Source organism: Manis javanica, chromosome 2, assembly GCF_040802235.1.
Source record: "Manis javanica isolate MJ-LG chromosome 2, MJ_LKY, whole genome shotgun sequence".
Lineage (NCBI taxonomy): Eukaryota > Metazoa > Chordata > Mammalia > Pholidota > Manidae > Manis > Manis javanica.
The window spans coordinates 66,862,487-66,880,253 of record NC_133157.1 but is presented as its reverse complement, the minus strand read 5'-3'; the positions used below and the strand labels follow the sequence as shown (position 1 = coordinate 66,880,253).

At 41.8% G+C, this 17,767-nt stretch overlaps 1 protein-coding gene across 4 annotated transcripts in view; it reads right to left on the bottom strand.

Moving 5' to 3' along the window:
- Positions 1–2,150: 2,150 nt before the first annotated feature.
- The window catches only part of PIP5K1B (phosphatidylinositol-4-phosphate 5-kinase type 1 beta), a 360,505-nt gene continuing 344,888 nt past the window's right edge, over positions 2,151–17,767 (bottom strand). For 3 of the 4 annotated variants that reach the window (XM_036991204.2, XM_036991202.2, XM_073228623.1), the window contains 3 exons: positions 14,772–14,895; positions 8,326–8,423; positions 2,151–4,302 (listed from right to left, as the gene is read on the bottom strand). In XM_036991204.2, the coding sequence (XP_036847099.1) occupies positions 4,152–4,302; positions 8,326–8,423; positions 14,772–14,895 (373 nt within the window). In that variant the 3' untranslated portion in view covers positions 2,151–4,151. Of the gene's footprint in view, positions 4,303–6,127; positions 7,892–8,325; positions 8,424–14,771; positions 14,896–17,767 lie in introns of those variants that run through there. The other variant, XM_036991203.2, reaches the window with a different exon arrangement.

Below are 17,767 nucleotides of genomic sequence, written 5' to 3'. Positions count from 1 at the left end.
AGCAGACATCAGGATGCAGGTTTTGTATATTTCAAAGGAGCTAGTAATTGGGATCTTTAGGATGTCATAGTTTTGAACAGAAGTGTAAATTTACATGAAATTTCATACCTGTGCCTCTCCTTCCCCTTCTAGTATGTAGCTGTTTTCATTTGCAAAAGACAAATTTTTGCCAAGAATTCAATTGGACAGGACCTAAAATTACTTTACTTTTACTGTGTACCTTGGAGGTGTGGTGCCAGCTTTCCTTGGCAACCTTGCATAACCAATCCATACAAACTTCACACTTTATTTTTTAATTGAAATTTATTTATTCTTTTTTTGAGGTATAGTTTATACACTATTGGTTTCAAGTATATAACAGTGATTCCACAGTTATCCACATTATTAAGTGCTCACGCCAACTATTGTAGGTACTGTCAACATAGATGTTATAGAACGAATGACTATATTTCCTATGTTGTACTTTCAGGGCCTGTGACTAATTTATATTATGATTGAGATTTTGTGCCTTTCTATCCCCTTCACCTATTTCACCCACCTACCCCAACCCATCTCCCATAGTAACCACCAGTCACTTCTTAGTGTCGATTTCTTACTCTTTTTTCATTTTCTTTTGTTTTGTTCTATAGTCTACAAATAAATGAAATCATATGGTCTTTTTCCTTCTCTGCCTGGCTTATTTCACTTAGCATAATACTCTCTGGGTCCATCCATGTTGTTGCAAATGGCACGATTTCTTTTCTTTTTATGGCTGAATAATATTCCATTGTATATGTGTACCACATCTTTATCCATTCATCTGTTGATGGACACTTACGTTGCTTCTGTATCTTGGCTATTGCAAACAGTGCAGTGATAAACACAGGGGTGCATTTATCTTTCTGAATCAGGGATTTTGTTTTCTTTGGGCAAATTCCTAGAAGAGGAATTACTGCATCCTATGGTATTTCTAGTTTCAGTTTTTTAAGGAACCTTCATACTGCTTTCCATTGTGGCTGCACCAAACTTCACACTTGATGAACATGGGTCTTCCTTTAGAGGTAGAAATGGGGTTTATTAATATATGGGGGCAGGTATAGCTTGAGAAACATTGTAAACATATTATTTAATACAAACTTTAAAATCGAAAGTTGGCCAAATTATTTTTAGAAGCTATGCAATGGGTAAAATATAAGCATTATAGGGGCCAAAAAAAAAAAATTGTTCCAGAGAGTCAGAACCCACAACTCTGGTAACAAAAATGACCATTTTGATTAAGTTCAAGGTTGAGCACAGGATGTCATAAATAATAGGGGGGTGTTTGATTATCAAATCATGCTGGACATAGGGTAACAGTATCTGTCATGTTCTGAGTGCTCTGCATGTAGGCCCACGTGCCACAGGTTAGCTAGCTTCACTTCACAGAGAAGAAAACTGAGGCTAGTTTCACAAGTCAGTGACCACGTTGGATTAAATCATTAGAGGTTTGATTAAAAAACTGCAGGTTCTCTTTTCTATACCCTGGTGCTTTGTATCTTCAGAAGGAGATAAATAAATCATTGTGGATAGCTTTTATTTTCTAGTGGCTGATGGCCTATCCCCCAAGGAAGCTGAACAGAAACTTTTCTGAAATTTTATTACACATTTTCTTGCTTCCTTTAACATATTACAGTGAATATTTACAATATTTTCCTGAAAGTCACCCTTAACATGGATGATAACATGAATGTGTTGATGCTCTCAGGGTCCGAGGTGTGGGGGCTCCTGGCCCCACACTGTGGGGCTTTTCCAGTTTGCTTGCCAGGGCAAGATTTTTATTCCTCCCCCTGGTTCTTCTTTTTGTGCTTACAGGCATTTTTCTGTCTTGAATGGAATGTCTCAGGGCCTCAGAAACCAAATAATTAAATCAGTTAGAATTCTGTATGTAAAGGGCCAGCCTTACAGGGAAAGTACTAAGAGCAGATTCCCTAACTTCCATTTTCCTGTTATGGCAGCCCAATTACATACCTCTGATGTTTTTTGTGTGTCCCAAGTGAATTCACCACTTATCCAAGTTCTAAGGAAGTGAGGTACAGTGAAACTTCATTAGAAGCAAGAGATAGACATACACACACACACACACAGAGTTTTACTTATTTTCTCACTGGTACTAACCACACTTAAAAATGATCACCGGACCAAAAAAAAATTTTATTTTGAAGAAAGGAAAGGAAGTATTTTAAATGTTCATTCAAGCATTTGTTTATATTGTTCTATTGTTAAAGAGATTTCCCATAATGGAATGTGGTTTTGGTCACTGCAAAAACCTTTGGTACATATTTGCATAGGCTTGTCAGTAATAAGTCTTTAATAAGACAAGGTTGAACTGAGCCATGTGTATGTAGTAACAGGCTTCTTTTTCATTAACACGAATACCTTTTGATTTATGTGGCCCTTCACAATTTACGAAGCACCTCCTCAGCTCCATTACCTAGTTTATTATACTACATTTGTTAGGCAGGAAAACAGACATGAGCGGGGTGGAAAGAGAATAAGGCCAGTAAAGGGACTCAAAGAGTTAACCAGTTAAAAATAGAAAGCTCAGAAGGCCAGGAGCAACTTAGCCTAGAAGTTAGAATACTCCCAGATAAAGAAAAGTATCTTAGCATAGCCTATGTTTTCACTGCATCAATTAGAACATACCATTGTAAGATTTACTTTAGCATCTGCTAAAAGGCCCAGCTTATTTAGGGAGAATTCTATCTTAAAGCTAAGATTGAATTTTAATCAAATGGATAGTGGCTCAGCCCACCTTGGAGGCAAGGCCAACAGTCTTGATTGATATGCTTCCAGACAAAAGCTGATATCCTGGAGAGAAATCAAAGCAGTATATATTTCTTGTGTTAAGTTAAAAAAAGAAGAAACTTTATGTCTTAATAAAGATGAACATTCTGGGACAATTTGGCTGGTCCACACCTGGCCCTGTGTCACATTCCTGAAAATCTTCAATTGTCTATAAAACCCCAGACCCTAAACCTTTCAGTGTACTCCTCTCTCTAAGGTCACCCGCACTTTCTAAGTGCGTAACTTTAATAAAACTCTTTCCCAGCCTTTCAGTGTGCTCCTCTCTCTGAGGTCCCCAGCACTTCCTAAGTGCATGCAGCCTTAAAACTTTATCTCAGCCTTTCAGTGCACCTCTTCTGTGAGGCAGCTCACACTCTCCTTTCTCCAAGTGTGCACTTACTCTCTTTAAATAAAGCTTAAACCTCTCAGGGCGCCTTTCCTCCCTGAGGTCGTCTGCACTTATTCTCTAAGTAACTTTAAATAAAACTTTTACTCTGCCTCATTACTGTGTCTCTGCCCTTCAATTCTTTGTTGCGGTGGGAACAAGAACTTAGGAAAATACACAACACCTCCCCTAACATATTCATTGAACTTACACAGGTGTTTTTTGGTCCCTCTTGTCTTTCGGAGATTTTTTGCATTTCTCAGGCCTGTGTTGCAGCAGCTAATTCTATACTGATGCTTAAATTACTTAAATCCTCCAAATACTACACACACATATACTTAAATGTGTTTTATACATATATCTGTATATATGTTAGAATGGACATCACATATCCCTGAGTTACTCCATGCAGGCCACTCTCTGGCAGACAGAAAGCACAGAGACTGGGGATTCGGGCTGGGGATTTCCGAACTGTCACTGACACTTCAATATAAAGGGCTTAGAAAATGTTTACGTTTTCAAGAGGTGTGAGAACATTTACAGGCTACTCTTCAGTGAGTCTCATTTTGAGAGAGAATGGGGAGGTCGGCAAGCTGCTTTTCATGTAGTTTTTGCAGTAAGTCCTCCAAAGAATGAACAGAGAAATCAATTCATTTCTCTTCCTGCAATTTTTCCTTGGTATTATTTTTGTGTTGTAATGATATATAAAAAGGTATAATATATGGACATCATTTAAGATAAGGGATATCAATGTGAGGAAGAAAACTGGACAATCCAAAAAACTCTGGAAATTAAAAATCTGAACTTGGGGGTTGGAGGAGGCAATGTATTCCTTTCACAGAGCTGTTACATACAGTGCGACTGTCCTCAACAGGAGGAATAGAAAAAACTAGACACTCAGCTGCAGAATGAAACTCGGGTCTTGGCTTTACAGCTTTTAATGCCTTCAGAATTGGGCTGGTCATCAAGTGCCTTTTCCAGAATAGGCCAGAGAGGATAAGTCCAATTTGGTTTTCAGGGCTTCAGTCAGCTCTGTAGCCAGCAGCTCGTGGAGGGATACACCGTCGTGGGAGTACACCCAGTTTTTCCCAGTCCAGTCATAACGCTTGGGTCCACTGTAAGACAGAGTAAACACACAGTCCGTGAGGACAGCCTTTATAAGAAACTGATTCCACAGATGTTGCAGCAAGAAATTGACTGGAGTAATTCTTATTGAGGCATATATTTGACTTCTTGTCTCCGAGTTTATTTAGGAATAATTACATAACTTATCCTCTGGCACAAATCATAACAATTCTCAAGACCTGAAAACACGTTGACCCTATTGATGAGTCTCCATGTATCACATTCTGATCTTTTGTTTTTCTTTTTTCTTTCCGTTTTATTTTGTTGTGGTTCTTATTGGCTATTTAATTTTTTTATTGAAGTATCATTGATAAGAATCTTACATTGGTTTTAAGTATACACACAGTGGTTCAACAGTTACCCAAATTAATAAATCCTCACCACCACTAGTGCAGTTACTATGTCAACATAGGAAGATGTTACAGAATCATTGACTATATTCTCCATGCTGTACCTCCATCCCCGAGACCAACTTATATTATGATTGAGAATTTTTGCATCACTTTATCCCTTTTATACTACCTACCCACCCACCTCATCCTCTCCCCCATGGTAACCACCAGTCCATTCTTAGTGTCTATGAATCTACAGCTATTTTGATCATTTTGTTTTGCTTTTATATTCCACAAATAAGTGATATTATATAGCATTTGTCTTTCTCCACCTGGCTTACTTCACTTAGTACCCTTTGGATCCATCCATGTTGTTGCAAATGGCAGGATTTTCTTTTTTAATGGCTGAGTAATATTCCATTGTGTATATGTACTACATCTTCTTCATCCACTCATCTATTGATGGATATTTAAGTTGCTTCCATATCTTGGCTATAATGAGGAGATAAACATAGGGGTGCATATATCTTTTCGAATCAGTGATTTTGTTTTCTTTGAGTAAATTCCTATAAGTGGAATTACTGGGTTGTATGATATTTCTATTTTTAGTTTTTTGAAGACCTTCCATACTGCTTTCCACAGTGGCTGCACTGACTGACACTGCCACCAACAGTGTAGGAGGGTTCCCTTTTCTCCATGTCCTAAACAACCCTTGTTATTTCTTCTTTTGTGTAGTGGCTACTCTGACTGGTGTGAGGAGTTATCTCATTGTGGTTTTGATTTGCATTTCCCTACTAATTAGCAATGTGGGGCATCTTTTCATGTGCTTTTTGGTGATCTGTATTTTTTTTGGAAAATGTCTGTTCAGGTCCTCCACCCATTTTTTAAATTGGGTTTTTTTTTGGTGTTGAGGCATATGAGTTCTTTATATATTTTGGATGTTAACCCCTTACCAGATAAATCATTTACAAATATATTCTCCCATACTATAGGCTGCCTTTTTGTTCTGCTGATGGTGTCCTTTGCTGTACAGAAGCTTTTTAGATTGATGTAGTCCCACTTGTTCATTATGCATTTTGTTTCCCTTGCCAGAGGAGATGTGTCCAGTAAAAAATTGCTCATGTTTATGTTCAAGAGATTTTTGCCTACGTTTTCTTCTAAGAGTTTTATAGTTTCATGTTTTACATTTAGGTCTTTGATCTATTTTGAGTTTGTGTATGTGTTAGACAGTGATCCAGTTTCATTACCTTGCATGTAGCTGTCCAGTTTTTCCAGCACCATTTACTGAAGAGGCTGTCTTTTCCCCACTGTATATCCTTGTCTCCTCTGTCATATATTAACTGACCATATATGCAGGGTTTTATTTCCACTGTTCCACTGATCCATGTATCTATTTTTGTGCCAGTGCCATAGTGTTTTAATCACTATAGCTTTGTAGTGACAAATCAAAAACTCTAGAAACCAAGAGATCTCTGAAATAAAATAATTTATTGAGCCATTACAGATGCAACTAGAAGGACTAAGTCCTGCGACAGGAAATTTCTGCTTCACAGCCAGTTAACAGGAACAACTTGCCTGCTTAACTCAAGAAACAGGGCACATTTATGAGGCTTTAAGGAAAGAAAGTTCTTCAAGTTCACATGGGCTACAGATAAGGAAGGCAAATTAACGTGAAATAAGGAAAGTCCTGGAATAGCTAGTTAGTCCAGAGAGAAGGCTCATGGATTGGTTGTTGATGATGGTCAGACATGGTCATGCCAAGGGGGATGTGGTGGTCCAGAGGACACTCTAGATGATTGTTGAAATGACTTCATCCAGGAACGTGGAGTTTCTGGTTAGCTCTGTTCCACAGCTATTGACTGATGAATTTGTCTTGTCTCTCTCCCTTATTCTCTGGCCCTTGTGTCACTTAATTTAGGACACTTCAGAAGTTTTGCTTGTAGGTAGTATAACTTGATATCAGGGAGTGTAAGACCCCCAACTTTGTTCTTCTTTCTCAAGATTGCTTTGGCTATTTGGAGTATTTTGTGGTTCCATACAAATGTTGGGATTATTTTTTTTAGTTTAGTGAAAAATGCCACTTGTATTTTGATAGGGATTGATTGCACTGAATCTGTAAAGTGCTTTGGGTAGCATGGCCATTTCGACAATATTAATTCTTCCTATCTATGATCATGGAATATCTTTCCATTTATTTGTGTCATCTTCAGTTTCTTTCATCAATGTCTTAAGTTTTCAGAGTACAGGTCTTTTATCTCCTTGCTTGGCAGATTTTACTTCCACATTCCCATCATGCTACAGATTAAACATGCCTGAGGTACAATCTTATTGCTGGTAGGTGTGTCCAAATACAATATGGACTTTTTCAGTCTACAGGCGCAATGTAGAGGGAATTCTGTTAGTGGGGCCACCACAGCTGGTTCTGGTGCCCTGCCTGGTATTTACAAATCCACCAGTCCCCCAAGGTGATGGCTGGATCTGAGCTGATCCACCCAGCTTCTTGGACAGGTTCCTCTGGAGATGAAGGATAAAAATCTGCAGTCCTCATGCATGGCCATGGTTAGGTCAGGACAGCTGTTTGAGGCCTGAGAGAATAGGCTATTTGGCCCAGGCAGGGCAAACCACTAACTTCAAGTAAGCTAACTGGGTCTAAAAAGCAATATGATATGTGAATAGGGCCTTGCTAGAAATGACAGTGATTTCTGGAGTTGTTTTTGTTGAACCATAATATACTTTCTAGATGAGGCTGGGATGAAGGAGGCATATGCTTCTTCTGAACAACTAATTATACATCACAGCACAGTAAGCAGTGTAATTTTAACTGCTTAAAAGTGATGTCAACATGGGGGAAGGGGAAGAGTTGTGATTTTTTTTTTTTAATGCAAATACCATTGGGCTTTCAAAGAATTCCAGGCTTGCTCTGGTTATAGTTGGGCCCTTCCCAGTTCACAGCCAATATGTTCTCTCTGGAAGTGCTAATGGGTGGCCCAGGAACATCAGCCTGAGAGCGTTTTGTGAGTGTCTCTCTTTCACTTTCTTACAAATACTTCAGCAGCAGCTGGATGGATGAGGGATCCTCTCCCCCTGCATGGTTTCTCAGGCCTTGAGACACAGTGCAGGTAGTCTCCAACACAATCTTTTATTCTGCTAGTTTGAAAGCACATCAATGGAAAAGGCAGGGGGATTACATGTTCGGAAGTAGCAGCTTAAAATGCTCTCTCACCTCCACAGAGCACACAGCCCAGTTCTGCAAATGGAATTAAACTTTTAGCTGATATGCTCAAAACACACTAGAGGTGAAATGTTAACTTGCTTGCAAGACAAAGTGCAAATTGTTCAGATGCTTCAATATCAAAAGTAAGTGGCTTTTTAAACACTTGGCAATGACTTAATAGAGAAAAACTGTCTAGGCTAGGTGCTGAAAAGTTACACTTTTTGCTTCTGATATTAACACCCCAATATCTGCATATCTGCATACAGCAGCCAAGTTATCACCAGACAGAAGTTATATCACCAGAGTAAACTCTCTTAGTGAGAAGGAGACATGCTGTGAAGTGTCAGAAAAAGTTTAATATAAGAGATACTGACACCCCAGGGCAAAACCTGTTAAACAGTCCATTTCAAATAAATGTCACATTTTAAACAAGCTTAAGAATGACATATTCTGACCTCAAAACATACCTGGATGGCGAAGATAGCCAGATTTGCTTGTTTGGAGTCTGCTTGTTGATCACGTAGGTTCCTAGATCCCCACCTAGTTTAATTGTTAAAACACCACTCTGGTGGATCAGGTGGAAAATATGAGGAAAATAAAACAAGACAATGTTATCACTTTGTAATAATTGCTTCACATTTTGTTGCATGTCAACACTCTCCATTTCTAGAAGTAGAGCACATACACCATAAAGAGATGTCTTTAATTTAGTATTTAGAAATAGGAGATCTGCAGAAAAAACCTTGCTCTCAGAATCAGCCTTTGACTAATCACAGTAATACTTGTATCTCACAGTCCTTCTGCTCCTTCTCAGTGATGCTGGCAAGATGAGAATTACCGTAATTCCACTCTCTGAGGTGAGCAAACAGAAGCTCCATGTGTTAAGTGGCTTGTCTGAGGTATACAGCTGGCAAACGGGAGGATCTGTACCCCGGCTGCTGCCCTGGTTCCCTCGGTTACCAGCCAGAACACACCAGAGGTCGTTAAAAAGTGCAGTCTACCCGAGTACCACATCCGCACAAACACTGGACAGGACAAGTCCAAAATGAGAAAAACAGAGAAAGGCAAGGAAGAAGGAAGCAATCAAATCAACTGCTTTGCTTGTCTTAAAAGAGCAATATAGCTTCAGCTCTGCTGGTAGAAGGCAGACACTCTAGACTAGGGTCTTTATTTTCAGACCCTTCCCAAGCACTCATAAGCTTTTCAGACACTCACCCTTTACAAGAGCCTTGAATTTGTCAAAAGAGGGGTTGGTCCATCTTAGCTCAAGAAATGGTCATTTAAATTTGAAAACACTGCTTTAACAAGGAGCCCTTTACTCCCAAGGTCAGAGGTCTCTTTAGCATGCACAGGATATTAAAGAAACAGCTATATAGCCAAGCACCCTTTATTGGAGCTGGTGAGCAAGAGGGAGCCTCTGCTGTCCCCCCATCCCATGCATGACCCACAGAGATACACTGATACACTGCAGCCCTTCTCTGTGCCTCCTAGAGCCCCTGGCCAACCAAGGGGTCCTGAATAGCTTTGTGCTTGATTGGTAAAAACAAAGAGCTATAGAAAAGGCAGAAGGAAGTACCAATAATAACATAACTGAAATGCATGGGATGGGAACTCCACAGCGTCATATTTTTAACAGCACTTTTTTTCCTGATTAAAAAAGAAATGAAAAATTATGGATACCGGGAATACAGATAGTATAAATTAAATGAAAACATCAATAAAAATATTAACTACTATAATTCAGTACCTGTGTTGGACACCTTGTGTAAAACTGTTTCCACTATGACTATAAACATCAGAGGTGGGAATCATTATTCCAATTTCGCAGATGAGGAAAACAGAGACAGAGTAATAAAGAATACTTTGCCATTGGCACAGCTGATCTTCAATCCAGGTCTGTCTGTGTCCCCAAGAGGCAGCTCTTCCCATTGACAGGAAGTGTGCTCTCTCAGTTCCATTAACCAGGGATAGGAGCTGCTCACTCTAGGTATCAGCTGCCAGTTTTCAAATGCATTTCTTAAAAGGGCTAGAATCACAGTGTACATAAGTTTGTTTTTTCAAAAATTGTTTTCCTGAAACCCACTGTTTTGGTAGGACTGCCTTTCATTTACTTAAAACTGTCTTAAAACTGCACAGTTCAGTGGTTTTTAGCATTTCACAAAGTGTTTTCATCAAGCATGCAAACATCGTTCTGTCTGATTCTGGATTATTTCCATCACCTCTGAAACAAACCCCATGCCCATTAGCAGCCACTCCCAATTCCTTCCTCCTCCCTGACACACTTTCATGGCTTATTTTCCCATGAGAAATCAGGCACAGGGAATCAAGACATGATTGTTTCTAATTTGACCTATTTGCAGCCCTGTGTACTGTACCCTACACTCCGGTGCAGTTGCAGGGGCAAGGGCGGGGGATGGGGCAGAGATATGAGGTCTGCATCTCATCAAGGATGTCTGTTTCCTCAGGAGATCTGTGCCACCTCCTTCAGAGACAATGCCAGGATGGGTGTGCAGAGTTTCGGCACCAGCTCCTCATCACAGCCTTAGAACAGGGGACCCCATCGGGATGGTGGATACAATCACTGAAGGGTAATATCAATGCTTCCCAACCCCAGGTCTTGAGTAACCCCAGGTCTTGAGTGACCCTAGAGCACAGGCCACTCATTCACAGAGAGCATATTAATAAAACAACCATGAGCGCCCTTCTAGATGCCCAGGCCCCAAGTGGTTTCCTCTGCCTGGTACCTTCTCTGCAGAATCCCCTCCCCAAACAAGACCAGCAACTCATTCCACTTCAGGTCCCAGCTGAGGCACCTCTGGGAAGATTACCCTGACACCCCTCAGCAGGGACCAGGGTCCCCACAGCCTCTCTGCACTTTCCTCACTGCATCCAAGCTGCTGGCTTATTTGCTGGTCACCTGCCACCATCCTTCCACTACTTTAAGCACCTTGAGAGCAGATCCTAGCATCTTCAGTGTCTAACACATCCATTCTTTGTGCAAAATACTGGTTGATGCAAAAATACACTTAATGGGTGCATGAACAGGCCAATGATGACCAGGCACTGTGATAACATGAGCCAAAGTTAAGGGCAAGTGACGCAAGGCAGAAAGTCTCCACACTCAACCACCCCCACTTCCAGTACATTGGACATAATTAGTTCCCCTGGAGCCTGAAGCAGTTTCCAAAGGGAGGTGGCGAGCGGAGGAGGGAACCTGACTGCCTTACTGGTTCACCAGGAGTTCTTGCTTTGGGAGCTGTCTATAAGGAGACCAGATGAAGAGGGCGTTTTGGTTACTGGTATTAATGAGCAATCTGAGACTGTTTTGGGAGTGTGGGCAGACTTAAATGCAGGGGACGGGAGGGGAAGTGGAGAGATAGCAAAATATTTAGTAGCTGCTGAGACACAGCACTAACCAGTCAGAACAGATCCTGGCCACAGGTGTAGTCATTGCCACCAGTCTATATCAACCCTACACAATGTGGGAGCAAAAACAGCAATCTCTGTTGTCACCACCTCATTTGCAGAAACATACATGGGATAGCCTGTTGAGTCAGGGGATGTCATATATGTGTGGCTTCCCACAGTCCAAAAACAGACACTGACTTCCCCTTAAGAAAATCAGACTAATGAACGTGAAACACTTAAAAATATTTAATCCTCATGTAAACCTGGAGAAATAATGGAATGTCACCTTCACAGCTGAAGAACCTGCCACTCACAGAAGTTAGATAATTAAGGACCCTTAGGAAAAAAAAATACAAACACTGGATGTGGAGCCAGAACCTTTGTCTCCATATCCAATAAAATGCTGCTTCTGTGCAAATATCTGTAATCTGGGGCCAGAGGTGGTCCTCAGGGGTCTGCAAACAGCCCCCCTGAAGCTGAAGTTGTATTCATAGGTATGTGGAGAAGTTTTTCTCAAGAGGGTCTACAGCAGCCACATTCTTACAGGGTTGCCAACCCAGGAAAGGTTAAGAAACCTTGCTTTGTGGAAGTAAAATGCTGACAACTTAGTGAATGAAGAACATAGCAGCAAGCAGATTCTAAATAAAATATCCAAGAGGGCAGGGGAAAAAAAGGAAGGTGGCTTGGAGGTAACTCTTCAGCTAGTGAGATGCTTCTCAGTGTCTGGATTTTGCTGGTTCCAGTGCAGAGACTCTGCAGTTGCCTAGTGACAACTGCTCTGGCAGGCAGTCCCCTCTGACGGTAGTGCCTGTAAGGGATGAGGCCTGACCCTGACACTGACTTCCAACATTAGCTACATATTTGATGGGATAAGCACACACAGCCAAGAAGCCTCTTCCACCTCCCACTCCACAGGGACAAAGCAGAACAAATGTGGTCTTGGGTGTATCTGGACGCCAGCAGCTTTCATATATCTATCTGGCCAGGAGCAAGTTGATAAACATCTGTGATGCCGAGTGGCATCAATTAAGGTGTGTTTTGGAAAGGTACTGAGCTCCATTGTGTTGATGTAGTGAATCAACATCTATTAAGCCCCTACTGTATATTTAGCAATGTTCCAGGCCTTGGGACACCAAGGATGGACAGTGTCCTGGAGGCCAAGGAGCTCAGTCTAGCCCTGGGAGCTGATGTGTCAATAGTGATAACACAGGGTGATCAGTACTCCCCAGAACGATCCTTAGAGTGCTGGGCAAGGAAGGAAGGGTGATATCTGCCTGGAGCAAGAAGGAGGGCTTCACAGGGGAGGAAACATCCAAGGGGACCCTGAGGGCAGGGCAAGACTGCACTCCTATGAAACACTGATAATAGTGTTCCAGGTGTTCTATTGCAGATAATGTACTTACAGCTGATTTCTATATGGAACACACACGTTAGCTCCTACAGGACTCTAAGCAGGAATTCACACCTTGGGGTGGGCAGCATTGCAAAGTAGTTAATCAGAAGTCCAAACTACAGAGGAGCTACTGCTGGCTTTGGTTTCTACATCCACACTAGAGAATTTCCTAATTGGCAAATGAGTTGTTAGCAACAGTTTTTCCCTCATGAGTAGAATGATGCTCAAGGTATATGGATCGGCTAGACAAATAACAGCAGCCTCTTCCCAAGCAGGAGTAAGCACAGAGTCTGGAAGGCCCAGCGGCCAGCTGACTCTTCAGAGAGACACTTGGGGTAGGATCCAGCTAAGGTCCTGTGACCCACCACTGCACAGGAGCTTTGGTAGCCTGACTCAGTGACCGCATCGAGCTGCTAGAATACTGGTACCTTTGTTTCCAATGAAACATTCACACAAAGTGCTTTAGTCAGGCTGGGGCTTCACTAAGCCTGTAAGGACGGGGGTGTGTAACTGCTTCTGTGGCACGGTAGTAAATGTGGGCATGTTTGGCAGAGTTCAGCCTGAGATGTGGTTTCTGTCTAGCGCAGCTCCCGGTAGGGAGGCTGGGGTTGAGGAGACCTGTAACTGCTCCGGCTCTCACCACCACAGATGGCCAAGCTGGGGAGGCCCATCTGCAGTGGCCCTGAGTAGCTCTGCCTTCTGAGGTCGGCTGTACGCACTTCTGAAGCCCTGCCCCACATGGCTGCTTTTTCTGGGGCTGGCAGCAACCACTGAGGACACCTGGAAGGCATTCGACCCTGCCTTGGTGCCCCTGCTTTTACTGCCAAGTCCCTCACTGTCCTTACAACCAGGCAGGACACTTTCTCTGAGGTTCTGTTGCCTGCTCCACGTGGTGGAGTCCCTTCTCTATCCAGGGCTTCTACAGCATTATCCAACATTATTTCTATTACGTTAGCCTGACAGCTGGTTGTATCCAGGGCTTCTACAGCATTATCCAACATTATTTCTATTACGTTAGCCTGACAGCTGGTTGTGCTAAATGATTCCACGCTTTAATTAAAAATGCACACTTCATGACATTTCCTGGTATTAATTAATTGTCAAGAGTATTAACCTCTGTGGGGGATTTTCTCCTACTGCCAAAAAAAAAAAAGCTCTCCCTTGAGTAAGACCTAAGCAAAATTCTCAAGTGAAAGGTTGACCCTTGCTCAAGTCTGCCACCTGGTGACCAGTTGATACACAACAGCACTTCCTTGGCAGGATCTGGGGCCCAAATTTCACCCAGGCCTGGTTCTCACCCCAACTGTACGTTAGGATCACCTGAGAGTGATTTTAAAAACTTAAAAAACCCCAGACCCCACAGCCCAGACCGATTACATGAAAATCTCTAGGAGGGACCCAAGGAACCCAACAGAATCTTGGGTACCCTGGGTGAGCTTTTAAAAATAGGCTTCCTGGGCAGTGTAGCACAGAGAAGACAAGTAGTGACTGTATAATATCTTACTACGCTAATGGACAGCAACTGCAATGGGGTGTGTGTGGGGACTTGATAATATGGGTGAATGCAGTAACCATAATGTTGCTCATGTGAAACCTTCGTAAGATTATATATCCTTTATATATAAACCTTTTAAGATTATAAAAAAAAAATAGGCTTCCTGGGAATGCACTCTAACCTAGGGCACTAGAATCTCCAGAAGCAGGGCCCAGGTCTGTGTGGTCTGAACACCTCCTGGCAATACCTTACCCTGAGTAAGGACTAGCAGTCTAGTCCTGTGGTCCCCAAGCCTGCAGGATGAGAGGCATCTTGCTAGACAAACCCATGCCCAAGTCCTTCCCTGACTTACCTTCAAGGGTATCAAGTGAAGCATGAGAACCTGAGCAGACATGAGGCTCAAAGAGGCTGAGTGACTTGCCCAAGGTCACAGGGTCACAAGCCTGGCAGAGCAAGGCTGGCACATGAACGCTAGTCTTTTGGTTCCACCAATAACCACAAGCTGCTGGATGCTGTCACTGTACTAGAGGGGAATTCTTTATTTTAGTGAAATATAAATTTAGTGAAAATAAAATTCTTAGGGAAAAACAGAAAAATGAAAATAAGCAAAGAGGTACCCCGAAGGAGACATCATAGTCTTCAAATGTGTAAGGTTTGTCTGCAAGGTCTTCAAAAAACTCTGCTAAGGAGTCCAGTGTCTTTTCTGCCAGCCTTTCATAGGTGGTCTCATCCAGAGAGTTGCTGAGGAGACACAGAAATAACCAAAAATATATGACTACCACACTGCTCCATGTTATTAACATCAATTAGTTTTTATTTAAACTTTAAAAATATGGAAAATAGCTAACATGTATTGAGTAAAAATTTAAACGGCATAAAGGGGCTTACAGAGAAGTAAGCCTTCCTTCCCAAAGAGGCCATCCCCATCCCCAAGTCAACTGTGATAATAGTCTCCTCTGTTTTACAGTCTTTTTAATATATGAATGAAGCACCTTACAGTTTTCATTTAACATGTCTTGGAAATTATGTATTAGCACATTTTCATAGTAGTGTTTTATGTTATTTATTCAACATGTTTCCTTTAGCTGACCTTGAAGTTGTTTTCATTGCTTTTGTTATTAAAATTTTTGTTGGGCAAATTACAAAGTGGGAGAAAATATGTGCATTATATTTATCTGAAAAAGGACTTACTTCTCGAATATATGAAGAACTCCTACCAATCAGTAAGAAAAAGAAAACCCAATGGAAAAATGGATAAAATATTTGAACAGATTTCATTAGCAAAGAGATGGCCAATGAACATATGAAAATATGAAAAGGTGCACAACTTTGTTAATATTCAGGAAAAGACAAATAAAAAAAATCATAATGAGAAACCACCAGAATGGTTAAAATGAAAGAAACAGATAATATCAAGAGTTTACTAGCAAGTGAAGCATCCAGAACTTTCAGATACTGCTGATGGGCAAGTAAATGGGACACTGGGCAAGTTTGTTGGGACATATCTGCTGAAGTTGAATAGTCATATGCCATCAAATGCACTCTTGGGTATATACGCAACAGAAATGCATACCTAGGTTCATCAAAAGACACGCACTATACTAGAATGTTCACAGCAAAGGTACCTTAAAGCCCCCAACTATAAACCGCCCAAGTACGCATAAGTAATACAATAGTTAAGTTGTGGTATATTCATACAATGGAATACCATAGAGCAAAATAGAACTGCTTATAAATATAACATATGTTATATAATGATGGATGAATTTCATAAACACAATGGTGACTGAAAGAAGCCACACAGAAATATATTCAATGTCACAGCTTATATAAAGTAAAAAAAACAGCCAAAACTAAGCCATAATGATTGGAAATCATTATGGGGCAGGGAGGGGTTGATAACTAGGGGCAAGCAGGAGGCTTGCTTTGGGAGCTGGTGTAACATTCTGTTTCTTGAGCTATTTCTTGATGAGATGTTTAGCTTTTGAAAATTTATCAAGCTGTATACTTAGGACTTGGAGACATTCTTGTATACATATTTCATATTTTCCCATTTTTATTGAAAAATACACAATTTTTATGTCATATTTTTCAATTTTAAAACATCACTATAAATTCAAAGAGATAGGAAGTAGATTAGTGGTTGCTAACTGGTAGATTAGGTTAGGGAAGAATGGGGAATGATTGCTAACGGGCAGGGGGTTTCTTGGTGGAGCAATAAAAATGTCCTGGAATTAGAAGTAAAAGTTGTACAACTTTGTGAATATATGAAAATTCACTGATTGGAACATTTTTACATGTTGAATTTTTTGGTACATTTAAAAATGTTGAATAATTATGGTATGAGAATTATAACAAAGTATTGCTATAATAAACACCCTAGTACAAGCTTGTGTGTCCACATATCTTTAGGTTACAAGATGTATAACAGATGTCATCAGCTGACAGTTTCTAAGAGGCCTAAAGTGAGACACCAATGGCTGCTAGACAAAGAATGCAAGACATAAAGATCTGACATATGACTGCCACGCCTAGGGAAGGTTACAGACTGATCAGGAAACGGTGAGGGGCTGGTCTTTAAAGAGAGTGCTGGGCCTGGTAGTGTGTGCTGGACATTTCCCTCTCCCTCCTCTCAGTTACAGCCAATGGAGAGAGAGCTGGGGACAACCGGACAAGGAGTTGACATGTGTCTTGAGGAGCGTGGGAAACATAAAGACACACCTGACTTGGGTATAAAGTCCAAAATCAAGAGCTTGGCAGGTGCTTCCTGACAGGAACCAGTTGGGCCACAGCAGATGTGGGCTTTCCTCCTACACATGGCAGGACAAAGGTGGGCTTCCCAGGGGCTGGAACTAGACCGTGAAGAAGGGAGTTGGACTTGGTGCCTCCGCAAGGCTAACCTCACCTCAGACTGCCTGCAGGGGCGAGGGGACAGTAGCAGAGAATCTGGGTGGGGAGGAGCTGGAAATGGTGCCACCAAAACAAAACCCTCAAGTGTGCAGACATGGTATGAGCCCAGAGACTGTGGAAGGGCCAGTGAACAGACACCATAGACCGGGAGCTCACAAGGCCCTCTGCCATCCTGCTGCCTATGGTAGTGTGGAATGCCAACAGCGTGCTCACTGAGCCTGCAGTTCTGGGGACACTTACACTGTTCCTGCCTGTGGGTGGCTCCTTGTTGCTGCTGGCATGTGAACAGTGGCCAGAACAGAACATTGGAGAAAAGCCAAAGGGAGGCTCTAAGGCTTTGTTCAACCAAGGCCTCTCATGAAGCCAAAAAAGAGGACCTGATCCTGTTGCAGAAACCAGGGTGAGGGTGTGGCTGGTCTCCGATCTTACTGTTCCACATGACTTTAGGCAACCTGCTGTTAGGTTGAGAGAGCTGGGCAGTGGGGCCAGGATGTAAAAAGTAAGACAGGCTGAGGCTCCTATCCAGAGAAGAACTTTGGATGGGGTTCCTGGCAATGGGACTGTCTGGGAGTAAAGAGGTCAGAAGCCTCCTGTTACCAAAGAAAAATGGGTCTGGCCTACCAGGGTCTACCGGAGCCTAAAGACAGCCTTTGGAACCTCCTGGGGGTGGAACCAGGGTTTCATGGAGGAGCGCCCCCCTCTG